This window comes from Onychostoma macrolepis, chromosome 25 (genome assembly GCF_012432095.1).
Source record: "Onychostoma macrolepis isolate SWU-2019 chromosome 25, ASM1243209v1, whole genome shotgun sequence".
NCBI classification, from domain to species: domain Eukaryota; kingdom Metazoa; phylum Chordata; class Actinopteri; order Cypriniformes; family Cyprinidae; genus Onychostoma; species Onychostoma macrolepis.
In genome coordinates this window covers 5,001,558-5,026,199 of record NC_081179.1, presented here as the reverse complement: position 1 = coordinate 5,026,199, position 24,642 = coordinate 5,001,558, and the positions used below count along the sequence as shown (strand labels likewise).

Sequence of the window (24,642 nt, the reverse complement as noted above, 5' to 3'; positions counted from 1 at the left end):
AATTGTAATACATCTAAAATGTAAAAACATGCAATCTACTCCACTTTCCTGCGGCGCTGCAGTTTAAAATTCATGTTGTTTCTGAATTAAAGGAGATCATGCTGTTATGTATCAATCTGCCGTCTCACGGTGTCACGTGATGCGAATTCGCAGGGCAGAGTGCACCAAGCTTGAACTTTGGAACGCAGCGAAATGCGAAAACTTTTCGCACGGGCTTGCGTTCGGTCTGACGATTCGTGTGGATGGAAGTCAATGGAGCGAAAAGAGCAGTGTGACCGCCCCTTAACAGGAGGAAGAGACAAAAAGACATGTGAGGGCCTGTGTTACAAGCGGAGACATCTTTGCGCTTGCTTCAGCTGCGTGACACAGGGGTTTGTGGCATTCGGAGAGAAAAGCTGTAAAGCCTGTGCAGCCTGCACTGCTAGCAGAGGCGGCCTCGCGTTAGTACCTGCTACAGGATCTGGAGGCTGCTGAAAAGGAAAGGGTTAGGGGAAGTAGAAGGAATGTTTGAGATGGGTCTGCAAGCGAAGGCAGCCACGTGCTTGCTTCTGCAGCTGTCAGCTACGGAAAAAGGGGGAGTGGCTTGTAACTTTGGCGGGACATGCTGAAATGTCCGGGTAGTCTGCAGCATTGGCAACTTAGCAATTGTGTTGCTGGATTTAACAATTTCTCAGACTACCCTAGCAACTTGTTTTCAAAACAACTAGCAACAAATTCAGCCATTTTAAGAATTATTTGGAAGCCTTAAAAGTGATAAAAATGGTAAAAGGCATGCGTTTTCCTCTTAACCCCACAAAAGGAAAACATTGAAACAGCTAGCCAGCTAAGCGGCACATCAGCTGGTAATGTTAGACACTGAGGGAGGTGCCTAGCATATGCACTTCATATGAATTAAGTTGCAGGTTGCACTTGTTCAATGATTGTTTATTTATGGTACGCCTTAATTAATCTCAGTGGACCAACAGTAATGAACAATCATAAGTACAAATGAAAAAATTTTGTTTTCTGGTTAAGATCAACAGTGGAAGAGAAGTTTCACTGATGATTATCTGACTTATCCATTTATCAAAATGGAATGAGTGAATTAAGTACGGGTAAAATGCTGGTGAAAATAAGAGCTAATTCAGTGTGTATTCTAAGCACTTGCGTCATGATTACGTAATGACATTAACATCCGATGATGTCGCAACGTCATTTAACAACGAAACAACAAATGACATATCCTTTAGCGATTTTTACCTTGAACATTGTTTGGCAAGACTGGTGGCCTGTGCCGCTAGCGGAGGCAGCCTCGCGCTTGCGTCTAGAAACAGAAGTTAGGGGCCCAGATGCATGCGGCACTGCGGCTGGAAGAGCCGCGGTGAAGGCTGAGCCGAAGCGGGAAGCGAGTGAGGCTTTGCTGCGGTAAGAAGTGGGTGCGGCCCAGGCTCGTTGAAGGCCTGTTTCTGCGACCCGACGCTCGCGGAGAGCCGGGTTTTGTGCGGTACAATGATGGTGTCAAGCGAGACGAGTTCGGGGCTTGCTCAATCTATTGGTCGCCTTGGCGGCTGGAGTGGATTTAGGAGTGAGGTTGGCTGATTTGCAGGGTGACGAATAGATCGTACAAACCCGTTTGTTTGTTCTCTGCGAGAACGGAGCGTCGGAATTCATCAGCGTTTGCCTCTGGATTAAATACTCACCACTTCCGATCGGAGGAATTTATCGGCGCAGCCGAATGATACGAGGATGCTGGGGAAGATGGAAGTTAGGCAGTGGAGGCGAGGTTAAACCTCTGTGTCGGGGGATTCTTGTGGCTGGTCGAGCAGAGCGGCGGCCGCGATGGAGCCTGGGGCTCGGCGGCGATGACTGGCGGAGGAGGAGTGATCCTGGGGCTGGCAGATTTGCTGCAGAGGATCCGAAAATCTTGAGTATAGGTCACGTCGTTTGGATGGGAAAAAATTGGGTCTGTGATATAATGGCAAAGGAGCGAACCGAATGCTGAAAGACTAGAACTGATGGAGGTAAGACTGCTTTGATTATTTATAGGGGTTCTCTCTTGAGCTGATTGGATAGATGGTGTGATTGCTGATGATGAAGTGGCTGCGTTAATTATCTGCACGTGCTCGTCCCGAAACTTGTTAATAAAACATCACTTTTGGAAGGTAATGGTACTTTTACTTGAGTATATTTTTTCAGTATCCTTTCCACCACTGATACCTGCATTACTGAATTGGACGTGTTAGCAGATTTCAAATGCTGCATTACAAGACATTTTGCTCATAACCGATGTCTCTGCTTGGAATGAATTGTGTGTTTCTTTTACACATACAGTAGCTGAATGTCATTAACGTCGGCTCCGGTGTCTGCAGCACCACACGCATACGTCGTGGTACCCTTGTGAAAGCGCATCAAAGACTGACACGGAATCATGCGTCGCTCATGCCCCATTTAAAAGAGACAGCACACTTGGAGTGAACCACGCATTTCTTAACATTTGCATGAAGAAACAAGTAACGCAGGAACGCCAAGTGTAACTAAGTAAAAGTACATTTTTGTCATTAAAATGTGTTTGAGTAGTGAGAAAGTACCCACTGTTAAATGTACTGTTAATAGTACATATTTTTCAAAAATGTACTTAAATAAATGTAAGAGTAAATATAGCGTGTTACAACCCCTTGCTTCCAAGGAGTTTGTGCAGCTGCAGACAGAAAACCAAAGGACTGGACTGGGATTTGTGGAAATAACCAGAAATTGCAATAAAACAGACACATCAAAAAGAACTAGCAAACAAGAAAAGCCTCGAATGGGATGGGGAGGATATGTACATTTTTGGCTCAAACTGATTTTAGTATAAACCTCACAGAAAAGATAATAGATCATATAAAAACCTCCATGTTTGTAGTCAACATTTAAAACTGGATGACAGTGTTTTAGGCCAATGGAATTTGAAAAAACTGAAAATTAATTCAATCGGTTAAACAGAAAGTCAGATAAATGAGAAAAAAGGAAAGGGGAGCACCTTCTGCTCGACCCCGAATCGTGTACCGGTAAGTTGCCAAAATGTAAAATTTTTACCATTAATGCTGTTTAAGGAGTAGACAAAATATGATACAGTTTTCAGTCATAAACCTACACTAACAATAACTGTTGTGTTAATAACCCTTTGTCGGCCCAACTGTCCGCGGGCAGAGATACAAAAATGCTGAAATACAATCTGTAGTTTTCATGAAAACTGCAAAAGTACAACACTGTGACAATACAAAAAGCAGGTTGAAAATCTGCATCTCACACTTTAACAGAGGTGCATTTACCTGGCAGTGAAACAGAGCCCATTAGTGGGATACATCCTGGAGCTACAAACAGAGAAAGCAAAAGGTCAAAACAGATTCCGACAGTTTTAGGCTCATGTTAACATTATTATTAAAAAATTATTACACCAAAAGGTAGTGACATACACCCCATACATACATACATCATCATACATTTTGCTCATAGCCGATGTCTCTGCTTGGAATGAATTGTGTGTTTCTTTTACACATACAGTAGCTGAATGTCATTAACGTCGGCTCCGGTGTCTGCAGCACCACACGCATACGTCGTGGTACCCTTGTGAAAGCGCATCAAAGACTGACACGGAATCATGCATCACTCATGCCCCATTTAAAAGAGACAGCACACTTGGAGTGAACCACGCATTTCTTAACATTTGCATGAAGAAACAAGTAACGCAGGAACGCCAAGTGTAACTAAGTAAAAGTACATTTTTGTCATTAAAATGTGTTTGAGAAGTGAGGAAGTATCCATTGTTAAATGTACTGTTAATAGTACACATTTTTCAAAGATGTACTTCAAATGTAAGAGTACACATTTTTGGCTCAAACTGATTTTGTATAAACCTCAAGGAAAACAGCCTTTATTTGCATATAAATTGTTTACTTTAATGAACAATTCAAATATACTCCCATTAAATCTGTTTTCAGAGCTGCTTTTCTCATTCAGTCATTTTAGTTATTGTTACTGAATCAGATGTTAGAAGACACTTGTCTTAGTAAACAACACTAATACATTTTTGCAGGTAAAAGAAACCCCCAGACTAAAAAGACAACTGGTTACCACATCCTCCTTCAAACAAAACCTCATATCTGAATGAGGTCAACTCAACACCTCAAATGTCTTTTACTCTGAAGTGATGAGAAATCCTTGCAGTCAAACGTAAAAACATATGTACACAGTAGAGATGCGGATGAGCTCAAACGTCAGCCGAATCTGCTGCTTCAAATAAATTATCCGCCCGCCACCCACCGCACCTAGATTTTTCTCTGATTTAGATAACCGACCCGATCGTCACATTACAATGATTCTAATTAGACTAATTCTTATTTTTGCACGATGATATGATGAATGGATGGTTCATTTTTAACAGCAGATTCAGTGATGTTAAACAATAACTAACAATAACTGTTGTGTTAATAACCCTTTGTCGGCCCAACTGTCCGCGGGCAGAGATACAAAAATGCTGAAATACAATCTGTAGTTTTCATGAAAACTGCAAAAGTACAACACTGTGACACTACAAAAAGCAGGTTGAAAATCTGCATCTCACACTTTAACAGAGGTGCATTTACCTGGCAGTGAAACAGAGCCCATTAGTGGGATACATCCTGGAGCTACAAACAGAGAAACCAAAAGGTCAAAACAGATTACGATAGTTTTAGGCTCATCTAAACATTATAAAAAAATTACTACACCAGAAGGTAATGACATACACCCCCATACATACATACATACATAATCATACATTTTGCTCATAGCCGATGTCTCTGCTTGGAATGAATTGTGTGTTTCTTTTACACATACAGTAGCTGAATGTCATTAACGTCGGCTCCGGTGTCTGCAGCACCACATGCATACGTCGTGATACCCTTGTGAAAGCGCATCAAAGACTGCACCGGAATCATGCATCGCTCATGCCCCATTTAAAAGAGACAGCACACTTGGAGTGAACCACGCATTTCTTAACATTTGCATGAAGAAACAAGTAACGCAGGAACGTCGCCAAGTGTAACTAAGTAAAAGTACATTTTTGTCATTAAAATGTGTTTGAGTAGTGAGAAAGTACCCACTGTTAAATGTACTGTTAATAGAACATATTTTTCAAAAATGTACTTAAATAAATGTAAGAGTAAATATAGCGTGTTACAACCCCTTGCTTCCAAGGAGTTTGTGCAGCTGCAGACAGAAAACCAAAGGACTGGACTGGGATTTGTGGAAATAACCAGAAATTGCAATAAAACAGACACATCAAAAAGAACTAGCAAACAAGAAAAGCCTCGAATGGGATGGGGAGGATATGTACATTTTTGGCTCAAACTGATTTTAGTATAAACCTCACAGAAAAGATAATAGATCATATAAAAACCTCCATGTTTGTAGTCAACATTTAAAACTGGATGACAGTGTTTTAGGCCAATGGAATTTGAAAAAACTGAAAATTAATTCAATCGGTTAAACAGAAAGTCAGATAAATGAGAAAAGAGGAAAGGGGAGCACCTTCTGCTCGACCCCGAATCGTGTACCGGTAAGTTGCCAAAATGTAAATTTTTACCATTAATGCTGTTTAAGGAGTAGACAAAATATGATACAGTTTTCAGTCATAAACCTACACTAACAATAACTGTTGTGTTAATAACCCTTTGTCGGCCCAACTGTCCGCGGGCAGAGATACAAAAATGCTGAAATACAATCTGTAGTTTTCATGAAAACTGCAAAAGTACAACACTGTGACAATACAAAAAGCAGGTTGAAAATCTGCATCTCACACTTTAACAGAGGTGCATTTACCTGGCGGTGAAACTAAGGCCGTTATTAGGGGACGTCCTGTAGCTACAAACAGAGAAAGCAAAAGGTCAAAACATATTCCGATAGTTTTAGGCTCATCTTAACATTATTAAAAAATTACTACACCAGAAGGTAATGACATACACCCCCATACATACATACATACATAATCATACATTTTGCTCATAGCCGATGTCTCTGCTTGGAATGAATTGTGCGTTTCTTTTACACATACAGTAGCTGAATGTCATTAACGTCGGCTCCGGTGTCTGCAGCACCACACGCATACGTCGTGGTACCCTTGTGAAAGCGCATCAAAGACTGACACGGAATCATGCATCACTCATGCCCCATTTAAAAGAGACAGCACACTTGGAGTGAACCACGCATTTCTTAACATTTGCATGAAGAAACAAGTAACGCAGGAACGTCGCCAAGTGTAACTAAGTAAAAGTAAATTTTTGTCATTAAAATGTGTTTGAGAAGTGAGGAAGTATCCATTGTTAAATGTACTGTTAATAGTACATATTTTTCAAAGATGTACTTCAAATGTAAGAGTACACATTTTTGGCTCAAACTGATTTTGTATAAACCTCAAGGAAAAGAGCCTTTATTTGCATATAAATTGTTTACTTTAATGAACAATTCAAATATACTCCCATTAAATCTGTTTTCAGAGCTGCTTTTCTCATTCAGTCATTTTTAGTTATTGTTACTGAATCAGATGTTAGAAGACACTTGTCTTAGTAAACAACACTAATACATTTTTGCAGGTAAAAGAAACCCCCAGACTAAAAAGACAACTGGTTACCACATCCTCCTTCAAACAAAACCTCATATCTGAATGAGGTCAACTCAACACCTCAAATGTCTTTTACTCTGAAGTGATGAGAAATCCTTGCAGTCAAACGTAAAAAACATATGTACACAGTAGAGATGCGCGGATGAGCTCAAACGTCAGCCGAATCTGCTGCTTCAAATAAATTATCCGCCCGCCACCCACCCGCACCTAGATTTTTCTCTGATTTAGATAACCGACCCGATCGTCACATTACAATGATTCTAATTAGACTAATTCTTATTTTTGCACGATGATATGATGAATGGATGGTTCATTTTTAACAGCAGATTCAGTGATGTTAAACAATAACTAACAATAACTGTTGTGTTAATAACCCTTTGTCGGCCCAACTGTCCGCGGGCAGAGATACAAAAATGCTGAAATACAATCTGTAGTTTTCATGAAAACTGCAAAAGTACAACACTGTGACAATACAAAAAGCAGGTTGAAAATCTGCATCTCACACTTTAACAGAGGTGCATTTACCTGGCAGTGAAACAGAGCCCATTAGTGGGATACATCCTGGAGCTACAAACAGAGAAACCAAAAGGTCAAAACAGATTCCGATAGTTTTAGGCTCATCTTAACATTATTAAAAAATTACTACAACAGAAGGTAATGACATACACCCCCATACATACATACATACATAATCATACATTTTGCTCATAGCCGATGTCTCTGCTTGGAATGAATTGTGCGTTTCTTTTACACATACAGTAGCTGAATGTCATTAACGTCGGCTCCGGTGTCTGCAGTACCACACGCATACGTCGTGGTACCCTTGTGAAAGCGCATCAAAGACTGACACGGAATCATGCATCACTCATGCCCCATTTAAAAGAGACAGCACACTTGGAGTGAACCACGCATTTCTTAACATTTGCATGAAGAAACAAGTAACGCAGGAACGCCAAGTGTAACTAAGTAAAAGTACATTTTTGTCATTAAAATGTGTTTGAGAAGTGAGGAAGTATCCATTGTTAAATGTACTGTTAATAGTACACATTTTTCAAAGATGTACTTCAAATGTAAGAGTACACATTTTTGGCTCAAACTGATTTTGTATAAACCTCAAGGAAAACAGCCTTTATTTGCATATAAATTGTTTACTTTAATGAACTATTCAAATATACTCCCATTAAATCTGTTATCAGAGCTGCTTTTCTCATTCAGTCATTTTTAGTTATTGTTACTGAATCAGATGTTAGTAGACACTTGTCTTAGTAAACAACACTAATACATTTTTGCAGGTAAAAGAAACCCCCAGACTAAAAAGACAACTGGTTACCACATCCTCCTTCAAACAAAACCTCATATCTGAATGAGGTCAACTCAACACCTCAAATGTCTTTTACTCTGAAGTGATGAGAAATCCTTGCAGTCAAACGTAAAAAACATATGTACACAGTAGAGATGCGCGGATGAGCTCAAACGTCAGCCGAATCTGCTGCTTCAAATAAATTATCCGCCCGCCACCCACCCGCACCTAGATTTTTCTCTGATTTAGATAACCGACCCGATCGTCACATTACAATGATTCTAATTAGACTAATTCTTAATTTTGCACGATGATATGATGAATGGATGGTTCATTTTTAACAGCAGATTCAGTGATGTGAGAGCTGATCTGCGCACCACGTCTGTTGTGCATTACGGCTCCAACGCGGCCACAGGAGCTGATCACGGTCGCTCTAGTCAAGTCAATGCTTGTGTTTATACCAGTCGCGGAACTACTTTCATCTGTGGCCCACCCAATGAGAAGTTTGTAATCTTCCAAATGGATGTAATTTATTAAACGATACTAATAAACGTCTTATTTCACTGTAACTTTATTTATTAACAATATTAAACGCTTGTTTTCAAGGTCAATTTTAGGTCATTTCTTAGTTTTCCCTCTTCCTATAGGTGCATATCATACGCTTGTCAAAATGATGATTCGTCCATTTCTGTTGGTCCCACCCACAATGTTATGTCTACGACCTATGTTTACGACGTAAGGATATAATAGTAAAATGCGCGTGTTTGTGAGGTTAAATTTAAAAATAGCCTAGTGAAGCAAACATAAATCAGATCAATTCTTTTAAAAAGAAAAAAAGTATTAGCAATAAATCCGGACCGTCTACAAATGAAACCCGATTTCTGCGGTCCTCGATGTGCGTGAATTGACAGACACGTTTGGATTATGAAATCATCAGCGAAGCCCCATTGTTTCACACTGAGGTAATGCTTTTTAATAAACTTCCTTTAGTTAATGTTAGTTAATGCATTAACTAACATTAGCAATACATTTGTTACCATGTTTATTCATCTTTGTTACCCAGCTCAGGCATGTTAATAGATTCAACTTTTAATTTTAATAATGTCCTATTAGTAAATTTTGAAATGAACATTAGCATAACAAATTACTAATGCTAATGCATGCTTTAGAAGTACTGTGTGATGAACCTTGGTGCTATATTTTTTGTTGGCAATTTGACATGCAGTTTTCATATACACACCTGGCCCACCCAGTTTTATGTAGGCCCACCCACTTAAACATTTCTGGCTACGCTAGTGGTTTATACCCATAGATATGTATGTATGCATGCATGCATGCATGCATATATATATATATATATATTTGCATCACTAATGATTTATCTCATCCACCCGCAATTAATTAGAATGCATCTTTTATTACATGATCCACCTGACCCGCGGGTACAACCGCCATCCGCGCATCACTAGTACACAGACAATTCTTGCACTAACCGTGTGTCGGCACTCTTCTCTGCAGCAGGGGTCCTTTCACAGTCTGTCTGCTGTCTTTATTCACAGCAATGAAGGCTGTATGAACACTGCTCACTCCTGCCTGAACACTGAGCTCCACCATCCTGCTCCTGATGCCCTCAACACCTGCAGCACCGGACCTCTCCTCCTTCTCCAGAGAACGGATCAGGGTCCGAGCCGCCAGCCGGTGAATGGACAACCTGCAGAAACATGGAGGAAAACAGTAAAAAAGTGTTTATTAGGATTTAATGTTACATTATATTACATTAAAAATGCATGTATTTAGCTGATGCTTTTATTCAAAGTGATTTACATTGCATTAAAAGGTATACATTTATCAGTTCATGCATTCCCTGGGAATCAAACCTAAGGCATTAGACAGTTGTGGACTAAAGGTTTGGCATTATATGTGTGACCCTTGGCTTAGAATGTGAAAAGAAACCCGACTACGCCACCTAGGTTATCACCCAGGAAAAAATAAAAGAAAACAATTACCCCAAAAAAATGAAACCAAAAAGAGTTACAATAATATGAAGGACCCTGCTAGTCCGGATTGGATCAAAGACAGAGACGTGACTTACCAAAATAACACATTTATTTCACACCAAGAATGAATCATGAATTCTAAAATATTCTAATATAGGTCTCATCAACATTTTACTAGTTAATTACCCACAGGTTACAAAGAGACCATAACAAATCCTATTCCAACAGAAAGGTCAAACCTCACAGCAAATCAGTGCATCCGTAAAATTCATAAAACAAGTGACAAACCAAAAAGAAATGAAACTATAACAAAAGAAATAAACAAAAATCCACACTCCCCTTCTGTTAAGCTTCAGGATTAGGCTCATCCAGCAGCCACCCGTGGACACTTGCACACTTAATATTTAAAAATCAGTCAAGCGGTTCCAATTGAGTGAAATACACAGGTTAATTTTAATAAACTTGCACAAAAGACGAAAATGTCCAAACTCTCCTCATAAGATTGCCATACGAATCAATTGGACAAAATAGTCGTATGGATCCTCAGTGGAGCACCGGTATAGGACTGTGCCCACCACACAACCAGCTATATACGCAAGACAACAAAACAGAATCTGACAATATACAACACAGCGGTATGAAGTGAGTAAAACAACAGCTAGAAACAGCGTTAGATGAGACCGGTGTAACAAACGGCCAGGAATACAGGAATAAGAAACAGCAGCTAGCGTTCTCAGGCCGTGCCTAAAATACAAATAAAAGCAAAGTTTAACTTCAATAATAAACTTCCCCTTTAAAACCCACAATAAACTTCTTACCTCTGGGATGAAATTCATAAGCTACAGCAGACTACATGAACTGTGCTCACCACTCCACTCACACTCTCCTATCGGCAAACACATCCTTAGACGGTGACACCTTCCAAAAAAACTAATCAAAGGCAGACAACTCACCAGGAAAACGGGGATCGACGGCGAGGAAGACTATAACTGACCACAGCGTATGAAGACATGTTAGAGAAGTCACACACAATGCTTTACCCGGGACCTTTTAAAACTGTGTAGATCAATGCACTTCAATCAATGAGCCACACAGATGTGCTCAATGGCACTACGCAACAACGCCAGTGGATGTGTCTTACCACTGGGGATATACCCAAACATTACGAGAAAGTTAAACTAAACCGGTCACATTCTACCCCCAGTTTTTAAAAATCGTCGACCTGACGATACTAACTCCAAGGCCTAAAGAGATTAGGAACACCACTAGTGACAGATACCTGCGAACTCACAATACCCCTAATACTACCCCCCACTGTCTCTGGCAGATGGTAAACATTGGAATGGTAGCCTGCCGTTGCTCGGGTGGTCCGCCGCAAAGGTGCTCCTACAGTTACACCAGTGTCCTCTGTCGTCACTTCCAGCTCACTTGACAAGGAATCATGATCTAGGGGAGGCTCTGAATTAAGGACCCCACTGGACAACCTGTAGGCAACCTCAAGGCTTTGGAGCGTAAAGCATCATTTGGAGGAAGTGAATTAACAGCAGCGGGTACTATAACTGGAGGAGAGACCTCTTGCCCTGCAGGTACCAGCATCCACATATCGTCTGGCAGCTCATCCTCCTCAGCCTCTACAGACCCTTGATCGGACTCCAAAAGGGAAGAGTTGACAGGCTCTGAACTCTGTCTAGACGGTTGGTCTCGTAAGAGGGTACGATGAACATGCCTCACCTTTCTCCAAATCTTCAACTGGAGCAATAGTGTAAACTGACCCACCAGGCATAGGGGCTCTAAGCACTTTATAAGTAACAGAGCTCCAACAATCTTGAATCTTTGCCCTTCCTCGCACACAGAGGTCCTGCAAATACACCAGCTGACTTGGTTTCAAAGGTTCATCTCGTACCTGCTGATCGTGCCTCTCTTTTCTGCAATCTGCTGCAGAGTTCATTCGACTCTTGGCTCCCTCAAAGGCCACTCGAAGTCTATCCTGATGGTCAAAAATCCAATCATGAACACTGCCCTGGGTGGGATGCTCAATGCTTCCCAAAAGAAAGTCGACAGGCAATTGTGGTTCTTGTCCAAACATTAAAAAGTGTGGAGATTCACCTGTAGACTGGTGGGGAGTGGTATTATAAGAGAAAACCATTTGTGGAAGGTATATAGCACAGTTTTTCTTCCTGGAGGAAGGCAGAGTGCCCAGCAGATTATGCAGTGTGCGATTAAATCGCTCACATTGACCATTGCCCATAGGATGGGCTGGAGTGGTCTGACTTCGTTCAATACCATACAGCTCACACAACTGTTGAATGAGAGTACTTTCAAAGTTGCTCCCTTGGTCTGAGTGGATGCGACTGGGGATGCCAAACTTATAAAACCACTCATTAACCAGCACCCTTGCCACTGTAGATGCCCTCTGGTCCCGCGTAGGCACTGCCTGTGTGTACTTGGAAAACACATCTGTCAGGATGAGAACATTCTCCATTCCATTCGGTGATGGTTCAATCAATGTGAAATCAATGGCCAGAATTTGGTTAGGCCTGCAAGCTAACAAATGGCCCATATACGTCTGAACTCGAGGGAACACATCCTTAGCAATAGTGCAGCATTCACACTGTTGGCACCATCGCTTCACATCCTCAGACATACCTGGCCAGAAACATCTTTGTCGCACCAACTCTACCATACGTTCCACTCCCTGATGGCCATGGTCATCATGAAGCTGCTGCATCACTGTAGCCCTTAAGGATGCTGGGAGCACAAGCTGGAGAAAGGCCTCGCCACCCGGGGAATGATGGCACTGACGATACAATACACCATCCTTCGTCCTTAGCCGTTTCCACTGTTTCAAAAGTTTACATACGTCAGTGCTCAGCCCCTGCCGCTCTTCACTTGGAGGGTACTTCCCTTTTTTCCAAAACTTCAGAAACACTCCTAGAACTGCATCTGCTTCCTGAGGATGACACAAATCTGTGGACGTATGACTAGGAAAGGCAGTAATAGATGCTTGTGTACCTTCACTCCGAGGTCTAGTAGAGGAGACTTGCAGAAGGGGCTCTGGTAGAGAACTTCCCGGAATCATACCTTCCAGCACAGGTCCAGCAGGATACTGCCGTGAAAGTGCATCAGCATTCCGATTATTACGCCCAGGACAATACTTAATGCTGAAATCAAAAGTGGCTAGTTGGGCAGCCCATCTCTGTTCTAGGGCACCTAGTTTAGCGGTATGCAGGTTAACTCAGAGGGTTGTTATCAGTGTATAAAACACATTTATGTCCAAGTAGATACTCACGAAATTTTTCCGTCATGGCCCACTTAAGGGCCAAGAAATCCAATTTCATGGAACTATAATTGGACGGGTTCCTCACCGAAGGCCTCAATGCCTGGCTAGCATAGGCCACTGGCCTAACTCTGCCCTCCTGTTCCTGTGACAGGACTGCTCCTAGTCCGCTATGACTGGTGTCCACTTCTAAAATAAATGGCAATGAGAAATCTGCATAAGCCAGCAGGGGGGCACTCACCAACCGCTGCTTCAACAAATTAAAACTCTGCTGACACTCCTCCGTCCAAGCCTCCTTACAGGACAGAGCTGAGCTCTTCCGCTTAGCTCCAGTCAAATACACTACCAAGCGATGAAGTGGGGCACTCAGCTTGGCAAAACCTTCCACGACCTGCCGATAATAACTTGTAAACCCCAGAAATGATCGCAGTTCTGAGACTTGCTGCGGGGGCGGCCAATTAGCAACTGCTTCTATTTTCTTAGGGTCAGTAGCCACCCCTTTGTCCGAAATCAAGTGCCCCAAATAGCTTACCTCAGACTGAAAAAAGGAACACTTTTCCAATTTAGCCTTTAAGCCTTCTTGATGTAACCGTTTCAGGACCACCTCCAGTCGTTCCAAGTGCTGAGCCACTGTGGAAGAGAACACTATAACATCGTCCAAGTAAAGCAGCAATGACTGAAAATGTTGGGAGCCAAACATGCGTTCCATCAATCTCTGAAAGATACCAGGTGCGTTGCTCAGGCCAAAAGCCATCCGATTCCACTCATATAGCCCAAAAGGTGTACAGAAGGCCATCTTCATCCTGTTTTTCTCGACCACAGGGACCTGATTATAGCCACTTGCAAGGTCCATTGTAGTGAACCACCTGGCACCTGACAGGACATCCAAGGACTCTTCAATTCTTGGCAATGGAAATTAATCTTTTCTGGTCTTACTATTAAGTTGTCTAGAGTCAATGCACATTCGCAGGCTACCATACTTTTTCTTTACCAGGACAATGGGGGATGCATAAGGGCTGCTACTTTCACTTATGATTTGGGCTTCTAGTAACTGATTAATATGAGCCTTAACTGCTTCATATTCTGAGGGAGGGATACATCTATAACGCTGCTTAACAGGAATCTCATCAGTCAAAGGAATGTCATGTTCAATTAACTTAGTACAGCCCAAATCACCATCATGTGCCGAAAACACCGAAGAGTACTTTGCTAGTAACGCCTTCACCTGAAACTGTTCTTCAGGAGTCAGTGGGGACAGATCAACAGAGTCTATCTTATCCTCCACAGATCCTGCAATTACCTGAGAAGCGGCGGTGGCCTGCACACTCGACATGACATCCTCGACACCTGGGGGTAAACTCACCACAGCTACCGGGCAAATAGTGCCAAGAACAGTTCGTACATAAAGATTAGCATCAACTAACCCTACATTAATAACTGGGACATGAACCTGCCCACGAGTTACCTTAACAATGGCGGGGAATGCCAAAAGACCAGCCGCCAACCCCCCACTAGACGGCTCAAACGCCACCGTTGAACCATCGTGTTGCTGAGAACAAGTAGCAGGAATAAACTTCATAGTGCCACCAGGCACCTGAATATACCTGCTCCCTCCAACCCGAATTCTAGATGAAACACCTAAAGGGGTGTGAGATTGAACTTGATGACATTTCTGTAGGGCTTGTTGCCAAGAACTAGGGGCATACTGCACTACAGCAGTCTCAAAAAGGGCTGATCCATACTGTCCAAACAGTTCATCATAACATTCCCGAATAACGTTCATGCCCAAAACACCCGACACCCGAATAGTTGTCCCCGGTGGATCTTTAATAAGCACGCCACGTTTGGGAATCACCTTACCAAAGACTTCCACATCCAGCTCTAAATAGCCTATATAGGGAATATCTAAGCCATTGGCAGCTTTAAGATGCAACCAATGACAAGAGTGAAGTTTCTCAAAACCCCATGGCTCAAAATTCTGCATAAAAAAAAAAAATAAAAAAAAACTCTCAGTAACCGTAGACACCATTGAACCAGTGTCTAACAAACAGGGAACTAACACCCCACCCACGCTAACCGTCACATGAGGGGCAAGGAGATAATAGAGGGGCCATATTCTCTACTGCAGGAAAAGCAGCACCTGAGCCAAATACATATCCTTCTGAACTGTGGCTCCGGGGAACAGAAGGTTCTACTTTTCCTGAAAACTAACAAAGGGCTGTGACCTTGATGCTACTGACTGGGAAGAGCGCAGAGGGGATGAATTTACCCTAGATGACAAGTGTTGAGAACTACATTCCTGAGCAAAATGGCCGGGCTGTTGGCACTTCCTACAAATAACTGTTTGTCCCTGTTGACAGCACTGGTAGTAGACTGAAACCTTCTAGGAGCATTTTGAAGTAAATTCACATTACGGGTTAGCTGATCAAGCGGTTCCTGCTGCTTTTTAAGCATTTCCTTCAGCTCAACTAATTCAGAGCCTGCAGAAGATGACGTAGACCCGTAAACCCCATACTGCACCCCATAAATAGAAGAGGTAGAAAAACTTTGATCCCTAGTAGTTCTCACCATACCCTCACACTCCCATCTAATGGCTTCCCCTCTGACACAGGGCGTTGGTGTACAAACTGTTTCAGTTCCCTACGAACAGCAGAATCCAAAACATACTCGACAAATTGGTCACGCAAAAGAATCTCAGAATTAGGCGTACCATTTGGAGCACTTCTAATTACCTTTGAAATTAAACCAAGGAGGGCGTGTGAAAATTCTTGCAACGTTTCCCCCTCTTGTTGTCGCCGTGAAAAAAAATGATCTTGCAGAACAATGTATGAATCTGGGCAGCCATACAACTCAGTAAGTATTTGAATGACTTTCTCAGGATCTTCCCGATCCTCCCATGATCAATATCTTATTTCCTCCCTAGCCTCCCCTTCCAAGTGATCATACAGAAAGTGTGCTTTATCAGCACTGGCTAGGTGACATGCACGTAGGGGTGTAACGATACACGAATCGCAGTTGAACGATTCACGGGCATTTTCCAAATGGAAGTGATCATCCCTATCCCCTTGGAGTGGGGACTTGGGAGTGAGCAGGGCACGTGCGTGTCATTATGTAGTCATTTGGAATGCACTTGGTGAAGGGAGCGTAATTTCCTCATTATCTGCAGCTGGGATGTTCCCGTGACAACGCAGCATGGTGTGCGTCAGCAGATGTCGCTGTTTAAATGTCAATAGTCTTTTTATTGTTGTTAGCATGACTGTTGCAAATAAACATACATTTTATATTTTAAAAAGTTTTTAAAATATGCTATATAATATATAAAAAATAATATATATAAAACTTTTTAAATTATGAAATGTTTTTTTTATGCGGTTGTCCGCCAGCGAATCTGCTGACGCACACTGTGCTGCATTGTCACGGGAACATCCCAGCTGAAGATAATGAGGAAATTACGCTCCCTTCACCAAGTGCATTCCAAACGACTACATAATCAGAATCAGAATCAGAATCAGAATTAGCTTTATTCGCCAGGTGTGCGCAAACACACGAGGAATTTGTTGTGGTTTTAAGGTGCTCCTGGTACATACATACATACATAAATACACATGTGACATGAGAACAGAAAAAAACATTTAAATAGTAAGACTTAACAATGGATAATAATCCTAATAATAATAAGTATGAATCTGGAACAGTAGATTTATGTACAGATTTGTGCATTATTTACTCTATATACAGCTGTATAGATAAACATATGTATGTGTATTTACATAATACTTGAGAGGGAGGCAATAATTAAAGATGGAGAATGAATTACAGAATGAATTACAGAACACAGGTAATGATCCACGTGTTAGCTATTTAAGCTGGAGATGGCATGGGGGAAAAAACTGTTTTTATGCCTAGATGTTCTAGTGCACAGAGATCTGTAGCGTCTGCCTGAAGGGAGAAGTGCAAACAAGTTGTGTCCGGGGTGAGAGGGGTCTTTGAAGATGTTACCTGCCCGTTTCTTCACTCTGGAGTTTTACAAGTCCTGAAGGCTGGGCAGGTGCACACCAATGATCTTTTCTGCTGTCCTAACAGTCCGTTGAAGTCTTCTTAAATCTGATTTGCTGGCTGACCCAAACCAGGCAAGTCACGCACTTGCCCTGCTCACTCCCAAGTCCCCACTCCAAGGGGATAGGGATGATCACTTCCATTTGGAAAATGCCCGTGAATCGTTCAACCGCGATTCATATATCGTTACACCCCTACATGCACGCATGCTAGTCTTCACTTCGTCTAACCAATCGGTCAAAGAAATTCCAGTGCGGCCTCTAAAAACAGGACATTTCCTCTCTCTTGGAACATAAATCAACCTTTCGGTCACTACTGGATTACCACTGGAGGAAGACCTTTGGCCCATATTAGATGCTGTCCCCCTATCATTAAACTCAGAGGGCACGACCCTAGGACTTGCCTGAACCTCAGATCGTTCTTGCTGCAGGCTTTCATTATCAGCCTTAAGCTGGGCCACCAGGTCACGCAACTGCTGCATCTCATCGTCCATAATGACCATCTAAACAAAACAAACAAACAAAAACAGGGAGGAAAATACAGAGCAATATACTCTCACGCTAGCTGCTGTTTCCAAATCAAACAAAAATTTCACATAAAGAAAAAAAATATTGGAGCCACGTCTCTGCTTTACACCAAATATAAATCCTGCCGACTACGCCAAGATTGTGACCCTTAGCTTAGAATGTGAAAAGAAACCCGACTACGCCACCTAGGTTATCACCCAGGAAAAAATAAAAGAAAACAATTACCCCAAAAAAATGAAACCAAAAAGAGTTACAATAATATGAAGGACCCTGCTAGTCCGGATTGGATCAAAGACAGAGACGTGACTTACCAAAATAACACATTTATTTCACACCAAGAATGAATCATGAATTCTAAAATATTCTAATATAGGTCTCATCAACATTTTACTAGTTAATTACCCACAGGTTACAAAGAGACCATAACAAATCCTATTCCAACAGAAAGGTCAAACCTCACAGCAAATCAGTGCATCCGTAAAATTCATAAAACAAGTGACAAACCAAAAGAAATGAAACTATAACAAAAGAAATAAACAAAATCCACACTCCCTTCTGTTAAGCTTCAGGATTAGGCTCATCCAGCAGCCACCCGTGGACACTTGCACACTTAATATTTAAAAATCAGTCAAGCGGTTCCAATTGAGCGAAATAAACAGGTTAATTTTAATAAACTTGCACAAAAGACGAAAATGACCAAACTCTCCTCATAAGATTGCCATACGAATCAATTGGACAAAATAGTCGTATGGATCCTCAGTGGAGCACCGGTATAGGACCGTGCCCACCACGCAACCAGCTATATACGCAAGACAACAAAACAGAATCTGACAATATACAACACAGCGGTATGAAGTGAGTAAAACAACAGCTAGAAACAGCGTTAGATGAGACCGGTGTAACAAACGGCCAGGAATACAGGAATAAGAAACAGCAGCTAGCGTTCTCAGGCCGCGCCTAAAATACAAATAAAAACAAAGTTTAACTTCAATAATAAACTTCCCCTTTAAAACCCACAATAAACTTCTTACCTCTGGGATGAAATTCATAAGCTACAGCAGACTACATGAACTGTGCTCACCACTCCACTCACACTCTCCTATCGGCAAACACATCCTTAGACGGTGACACCTTCCAAAAAAACTAATCAAAGGCAGACAACTCACCAGGAAAACGGGGATCGACGGCGAGGAAGACTATAACTGACCACAGCGTATGAAGACATGTTAGAGAAGTCACACACAATGCTTTACCCGGGACCTTTTAAAACTGTGTAGATCAATGCACTTCAATCAATGAGCCACACAGATGTGCTCAATGGCACTACGCAACAACGCCAGTGGAAGTGTCTTACCACTGGGGATATACCCAAACATTACGAGAAAGTTAAACTAAACCGGTCACATATGCACCATAATCTACTGTTTGAGCTACAGGAACACAGTCTGCTAGCTTTGAAAAACAAATGTCTTTGTTTTTGTCACTGAATTTCTTTCTGTGCATGTATGTTTGTTACCCTGTTTCTTCAGTTGGTTTGAGGCAGAAGTGGAGCTGGTTTGTTACTGGTTGATCTTTAAGACTGTATTTGACTGTCACTGTTCCCTCAGAGCCTCCTGAACTCTGTAAAATGGGGAAAGGAAGATTTTTATCATCTAAACCAATAAAAGAAACTGGTGTCTAATTGTCATTAAAGAATCACATGCTACATCATCTCACCTCTCCTTTAAGCTGGGCATAAATGAGTGCCCTTTGACCCTGGAAGAGCACACTGATGGGTGGAGACAGTGTGTCAACAGTAACACCGTCTGGAAGGATCCAATCCACAGAGATATTAACCACAGCGGGCTGCAGCGCAAACCTGAGCGACTGCATCACCTGATATAGTTTGAAGAGAAAGAGAAACCATTGAGACATTTGACCAGGAAACATTTGTGTCTGTGAAATCCAGTGGAGAGCTTTACTTTGGGCTGCATGCGGTCGTTGTCTGTGATGAACTGAGCGTGACCAGATCCCTCCCTGGCCATTCCTGTGATGAGGGCGGCACTCGCACCCTCACCAATCCCGAATGAGAAACACCTGAAGACACAATAAACTCTGTTACTGTTAGTGATGACGATATGAATGATGGACAGATCAAACCCAGCAGACCTTTACCTGTGAGAGTGAGCGTGACTTTTCACCAGATCCAGCACCGCTTTAGTGTTTCCCACCTCTCCATCAGTGAAGATGAACAGCTGAAGAGAGAACAATAGTGATGGCACTTATGGATGGGTCACAATATTTTGACAGCTGAACAGCCTATTATTGCGGCTGACTAGCCTGTTTGATATTTAGTTGTTTGGCATTTCTAATTCTGATAATTGTGCATCAAGTTTAGTTTTGACATGTGCATGGTAAAACACTCTTAGAGAAGTTGCATTTCAAATTCATTCACTTTAAAGCTAAGCATTTCAGACAGATTCTTTGGCCATTAAGTTGCATCTCACTCTCTTCCAAATGGCTGCATTTGATCACCACATACATTGAAGCCCCTGCTTCCAAAGCAAAATGTAAATACATGACTTCATTAAGACTGATTCAGACTGTAATTCTGTACATCCCTGGTACTTAGACATCTAGCAAGTAGTTGAGGTGCACAGTGAGGTGTTGTACCTGTCTGGGGTGATCGGGGTAACAGCGTTGACTGTAGATGTGTTTTAGAGGCTGTAATATCTCTGTGCCGCCCATGTCTGCTTGCATTTCCTTCACTCTCTTCAGAGCCTGATCCATTGTGTCCTGATTGTACTCAACACTCTGACTGCAAAGACACAGAAAAACATCTCATCTCCTCTGACACATTTCAAAACTGAATATCTATGAATGAAGATCTAGACACTAACGGGAAAAAGGACTTAAAATTAGAGCCAAATCCATAGATATTGAAGTAGCATCCCATGGGCAGACTCTTCAACAGTAACAGCAGAGTGTCCTACAGAGAGACATGGATAGATATACATAAGATTTTATGGATTTTCTTAATGCACATTCCCAAACTTGTTTTATTCTTAAACAGCAACATTACACACTGTTACGTCTCTGGACGTAATGTGTCATTTCTTTATTATTCATTTATATTTATTTTTTATGTTGTGAATTGTTGTTGTGCAGTTCGTTGTCTCTCTTTTGCTCTATCTCTCCCTCTCCTTCTGAGTAGGCTTGATTGGGTTCAGCTGCGGCAGATTACGTTGATGAGAGCGGGAGTGTTGAAATACTGGGAAAGACGGCAATGCAGGAGAGCTTCTGGTGCACACGTCGTAGAGCTCCGTTGTCGTTTGTCCCTCATCTCCTGCACCAGACATTTAGATTGTTGGAGTTCTAAATGTTAGTGTGTTGTTCTTTTGAGTGAGTTAAGCCTGTGTGGCCAGTTTTCACTGTTGAGTTATGAGGACATTTGTCTTGGTACTTTGGTATGAGTTTATCTTTGTATTATATTCTATTTATATGTTTTTGTTTATTTAGACCGCTGCTGATTATGACATTTGTTAATGTTTAATTCATTATTTTTGGAAGCCGTAGGGAGGAGGTTGCCATTTATTTTTCCTGAGTAGTTTTCTCTTGTTTATGGTCAGATAGGGAGTAAGGAAAGACTTTTTGTACTTTCTTTGGGATTTTTATTTTGTTAGGTAAGTTACATTTATTTCTCTTTTAGTTAAAACCATTTTTGTTTGTTATTTTGGCCTGAACCCCTTCTGAAGATTCACGCTTCCTGCTATTCATATTTGTGTCAATAAAAAGCTTACTTTTGACACTATTTCGTTTTTTTGTAGTATTTGTTTGTGAGCTGGGACAGGAGAAGGGATATGCATAAAACTAATTGTTTTATTTGTCATCGACATTCCTAACCCTAGACGGGGAGGTCGTGACAACACTAAAGTTGAAAAAGTGAAAATGCATAATAGGACCCCTTTAAATTTTACCTTTGCACTATCCTGCACTTCTGTGCTCTTTTTATTATGCATCATGTCACCCATGCACACCCAAATTACATTATTTATCCTCATTAAGTGTCCTTTTTCCATTAGCAATATGTCACAAAATAGAAATGAAACTGGTTGTAAAATGAGTTTCAAGATGACTTTAAATGCGTCTCATCTGAATATATTTAAATGTTGTTTTGAATCTTAAATCTTACCTTTGCGCTTTCAATGCGCTTTTGTGCTCCCTTCCCATGATGCATCATGTCTCTCATACTGCCTGATCTGTCAACCACAAAAACAAACTCGCCTCGAGTTGCCAGTGATTTCATCACTTCCTCTGGGAACTCTGGGTACAAATTTATCATGACCACTGGGTCCCTCATCAGAGAACCTGAAAAAGAGAGAAAGAGTCAGTGACAGCTTGATCACTCAACCCCATAATCCCAGTGATCTGCAGGTCCTACCTGGCGGGGCAGTGGTCACTCCTGCCTCCACTATAGCAGAGGGCTGATGGGTATCCTGATAGTACACAAACAGCTCAACGTCCTTATCAAACATGTGACCAGGACTCAGATTCACCTACACACACAAACAACACATGCATAAACCTGCTCTGCTCACACATCCAGATAAACACATGAAGACACACAGTACCGTAGCCTGAGTGTGATCAGAGTGGAGGAACACTAGAGGATCCAGAGTGCAGTTGGACTCTAGTTTGGAGATGGGCTTCGGAGAGCTCACATGAACACTGAGAGTCAGCGTGTAGGGAACAGCTCCTGATGAAATCTCTGAGACTATACCAGCAGCTGAACCTGACACAGACACAGAGAGTGTTAGAATCAGCTTCTCTGCTCTAATAAAGTGTGTGTCAGAGCTGCTGTAGGACCTGCTGGTGTGTATCGGGGGTTGAGGACAGCCGGCAGACAGAAGCGCAGCGAGTGGTCGGCCTGCACAGCGAGCTCGGTGGCGTAGATGATGGTGACGGCAGCGTTCTGACCCGCCGACAGACACCCGACACTCAGTCTGAACACATCAGGACTCTCTGCGCTCTCTTCCAACAGAAACGCCTGCTGACCCGAACTCACAGCGTCATCATACTGATCCCTCGCCTGCAAGATACAGTTTTGTTAAATGGTGATGTGTAGCATGAATATCTAAATAAATGTTCTGTGGGTTTGTATCTGGACTCACGGTTTCTCTGTCCTGCACCTCTGCCACAATCTCCTGCTCTCCGATCTTGGCACTGAAGTGGCAGACAGCAGCATCAGCAGGCAGAGGGAGGACGAACAAGGCCTCCAGGGGGCGCTCTTCCTCATTCACATACTGCAGAGTGGAGGAGACTGTGGCTACATGATCCTGAACCAGAACCTCCACTGAGATGCTCTTCAGAGGCACTGAGTCACACAAACCAACACAACATCACAAACACAGCAGAATAACATTACAAATACATCTCACACAGCTTTGATTAAAAAAATTATAATTTGGACACTTACATTATCATACAAACATGAACGTATAGATGTTAAATTAAAGTTTTGTGAACAAAAGAGAACGGGAAATGTGACATCTTGCTCCACATGACATTTATGAAATATACTCTTCTTAACAGGAAGAACATAATTTCGGTTAAAATCCACCTTAATTGCAGTAATAATTAGATAAAGCCCTCGTGACTAACTTGCCTGTATAGAAACACCTCAGCTCTTACACATATTTAAAAAGTTTTAATTTAGGAAACGGTAAAAGTAAACAGGTGAACTCATACCTGGCACATTTTTCTCGGAGAGAAGACCGCAGTTCATCATTCTCGCGCTGTTTGAGGAAATGACTAGAAGAGCTACTTCAGAAGTGAACGAAAGTGAAAATTAAACACTACTGCCTTTAACTCTGCTTCAAATATTCACAGACAGACTCATTTAACGAGCAAATCTATGTTTCAGAGTTTCTAGAGTTTGAGAAAGAGACGGTTTCTGTGGTGAACTCTCCGCGCGCAGCAGCATCAGTAAAGAGACCGTGATCTGTGTTGTGTTCTCACGCCTCACAATATTTAAATCGAGGAGGTTTGGCTCATGAATATTAAGTTTAGTGTAGGAGCGAAAACTAATTTTCTATGCAGCTTCTAAATATGACTGATTCTTCCATTTAAGATAATCATGTGCGTTAAAATTAACGCACTTTAATTAAATTAATTTCTTTAATTAATTTTTCCTAATTTTGCACGCGAAATGGGGTTTATGCCTTTAGATTCCAACAGAATGCAATCAAATCTGAAAATATTACACGCTGAATAGACGCCCTCTGCTGGAGAAACTAACAACATGACAAATACACTGACAGCTTATAAACAGACATGTTGACAAGTGATTTTACGTTGTCATACAGTAGCCCAGCAAGTATTTGGATACTTAAACCACATGTTAGGAATATCACTGCATTAGATAAGTTACCAAACCAAAAATCATATGCATTCATTAGCTTTTTATACCTAATATATACTGAATTTAGACCTGCAATCAATAATGAAATAATGTATTTGCTTTAAATCCTATAGGCCAACACATATATTATAAATACATTTTAGTTAAAAAATAAAAACGTAACACATTTTTAATTGATTTATCCTCTATGTTGTATTGATGGGGCTGAACGGGAATCATTAAGAAAGTTACGAGGCGCTCAAAGCCTTATGACGTCATATAGAGCGCGTTCGAATAGAACTCTCGGAGTATATAAAGCGCGGGACATTCTTACATTCTTTGTGGGTTTGTTGTAGTGGTCAGTGAGTTTTCACAGCGATGGGACAGCGAGGTACTAAAGTGAGTCCGATGACGGTTGGCGAGGTGTACGATCAACATCTTAGTACACCCCCAAAACCCAGCACCAACACGGCGGTTCAACACCCTC

The 24,642-nt window shown here is 41.7% G+C and overlaps 1 protein-coding gene across 15 annotated transcripts in view; it reads right to left on the bottom strand.

Annotated features, from left to right (window-relative positions):
- LOC131534834 (von Willebrand factor A domain-containing protein 5A-like) overlaps positions 1-24,114 on the bottom strand; it is a 36,257-nt gene extending 12,143 nt beyond the window's left edge. For 2 of the 15 annotated variants that reach the window (XM_058767884.1, XM_058767885.1), the window contains exons 1-19: positions 23,504-24,113; positions 22,927-23,129; positions 22,622-22,844; positions 22,387-22,547; positions 22,197-22,311; positions 21,948-22,123; positions 20,656-20,744; positions 20,429-20,573; positions 19,931-20,010; positions 19,738-19,852; positions 19,493-19,651; positions 19,293-19,396; positions 17,653-17,751; positions 9,413-9,630; positions 7,145-7,186; positions 5,821-5,862; positions 4,605-4,646; positions 3,291-3,332; positions 2,657-2,704 (exon numbers count right to left, since the gene is read on the bottom strand). In XM_058767884.1, the coding sequence (XP_058623867.1) occupies positions 2,657-2,704; positions 3,291-3,332; positions 4,605-4,646; positions 5,821-5,862; positions 7,145-7,186; positions 9,413-9,630; positions 17,653-17,751; positions 19,293-19,396; positions 19,493-19,651; positions 19,738-19,852; positions 19,931-20,010; positions 20,429-20,573; positions 20,656-20,744; positions 21,948-22,123; positions 22,197-22,311; positions 22,387-22,547; positions 22,622-22,844; positions 22,927-23,129; positions 23,504-23,543 (2,143 nt within the window). In that variant the 5' untranslated portion in view covers positions 23,544-24,113. Of the gene's footprint in view, positions 1-2,655; positions 2,705-3,290; positions 3,333-4,604; positions 4,647-4,691; positions 5,236-5,820; positions 5,863-7,144; positions 7,187-9,412; positions 9,631-17,652; positions 17,752-19,292; positions 19,397-19,492; positions 19,652-19,737; positions 19,853-19,930; positions 20,011-20,428; positions 20,574-20,655; positions 20,745-21,947; positions 22,124-22,196; positions 22,312-22,386; positions 22,548-22,621; positions 22,845-22,926; positions 23,130-23,503 lie in introns of those variants that run through there. The other 13 variants (XM_058767886.1, XM_058767888.1, XM_058767891.1 and 10 more) reach the window with 13 other exon arrangements.
- Between the last annotated feature and the right edge of the window lie 528 nt (positions 24,115-24,642).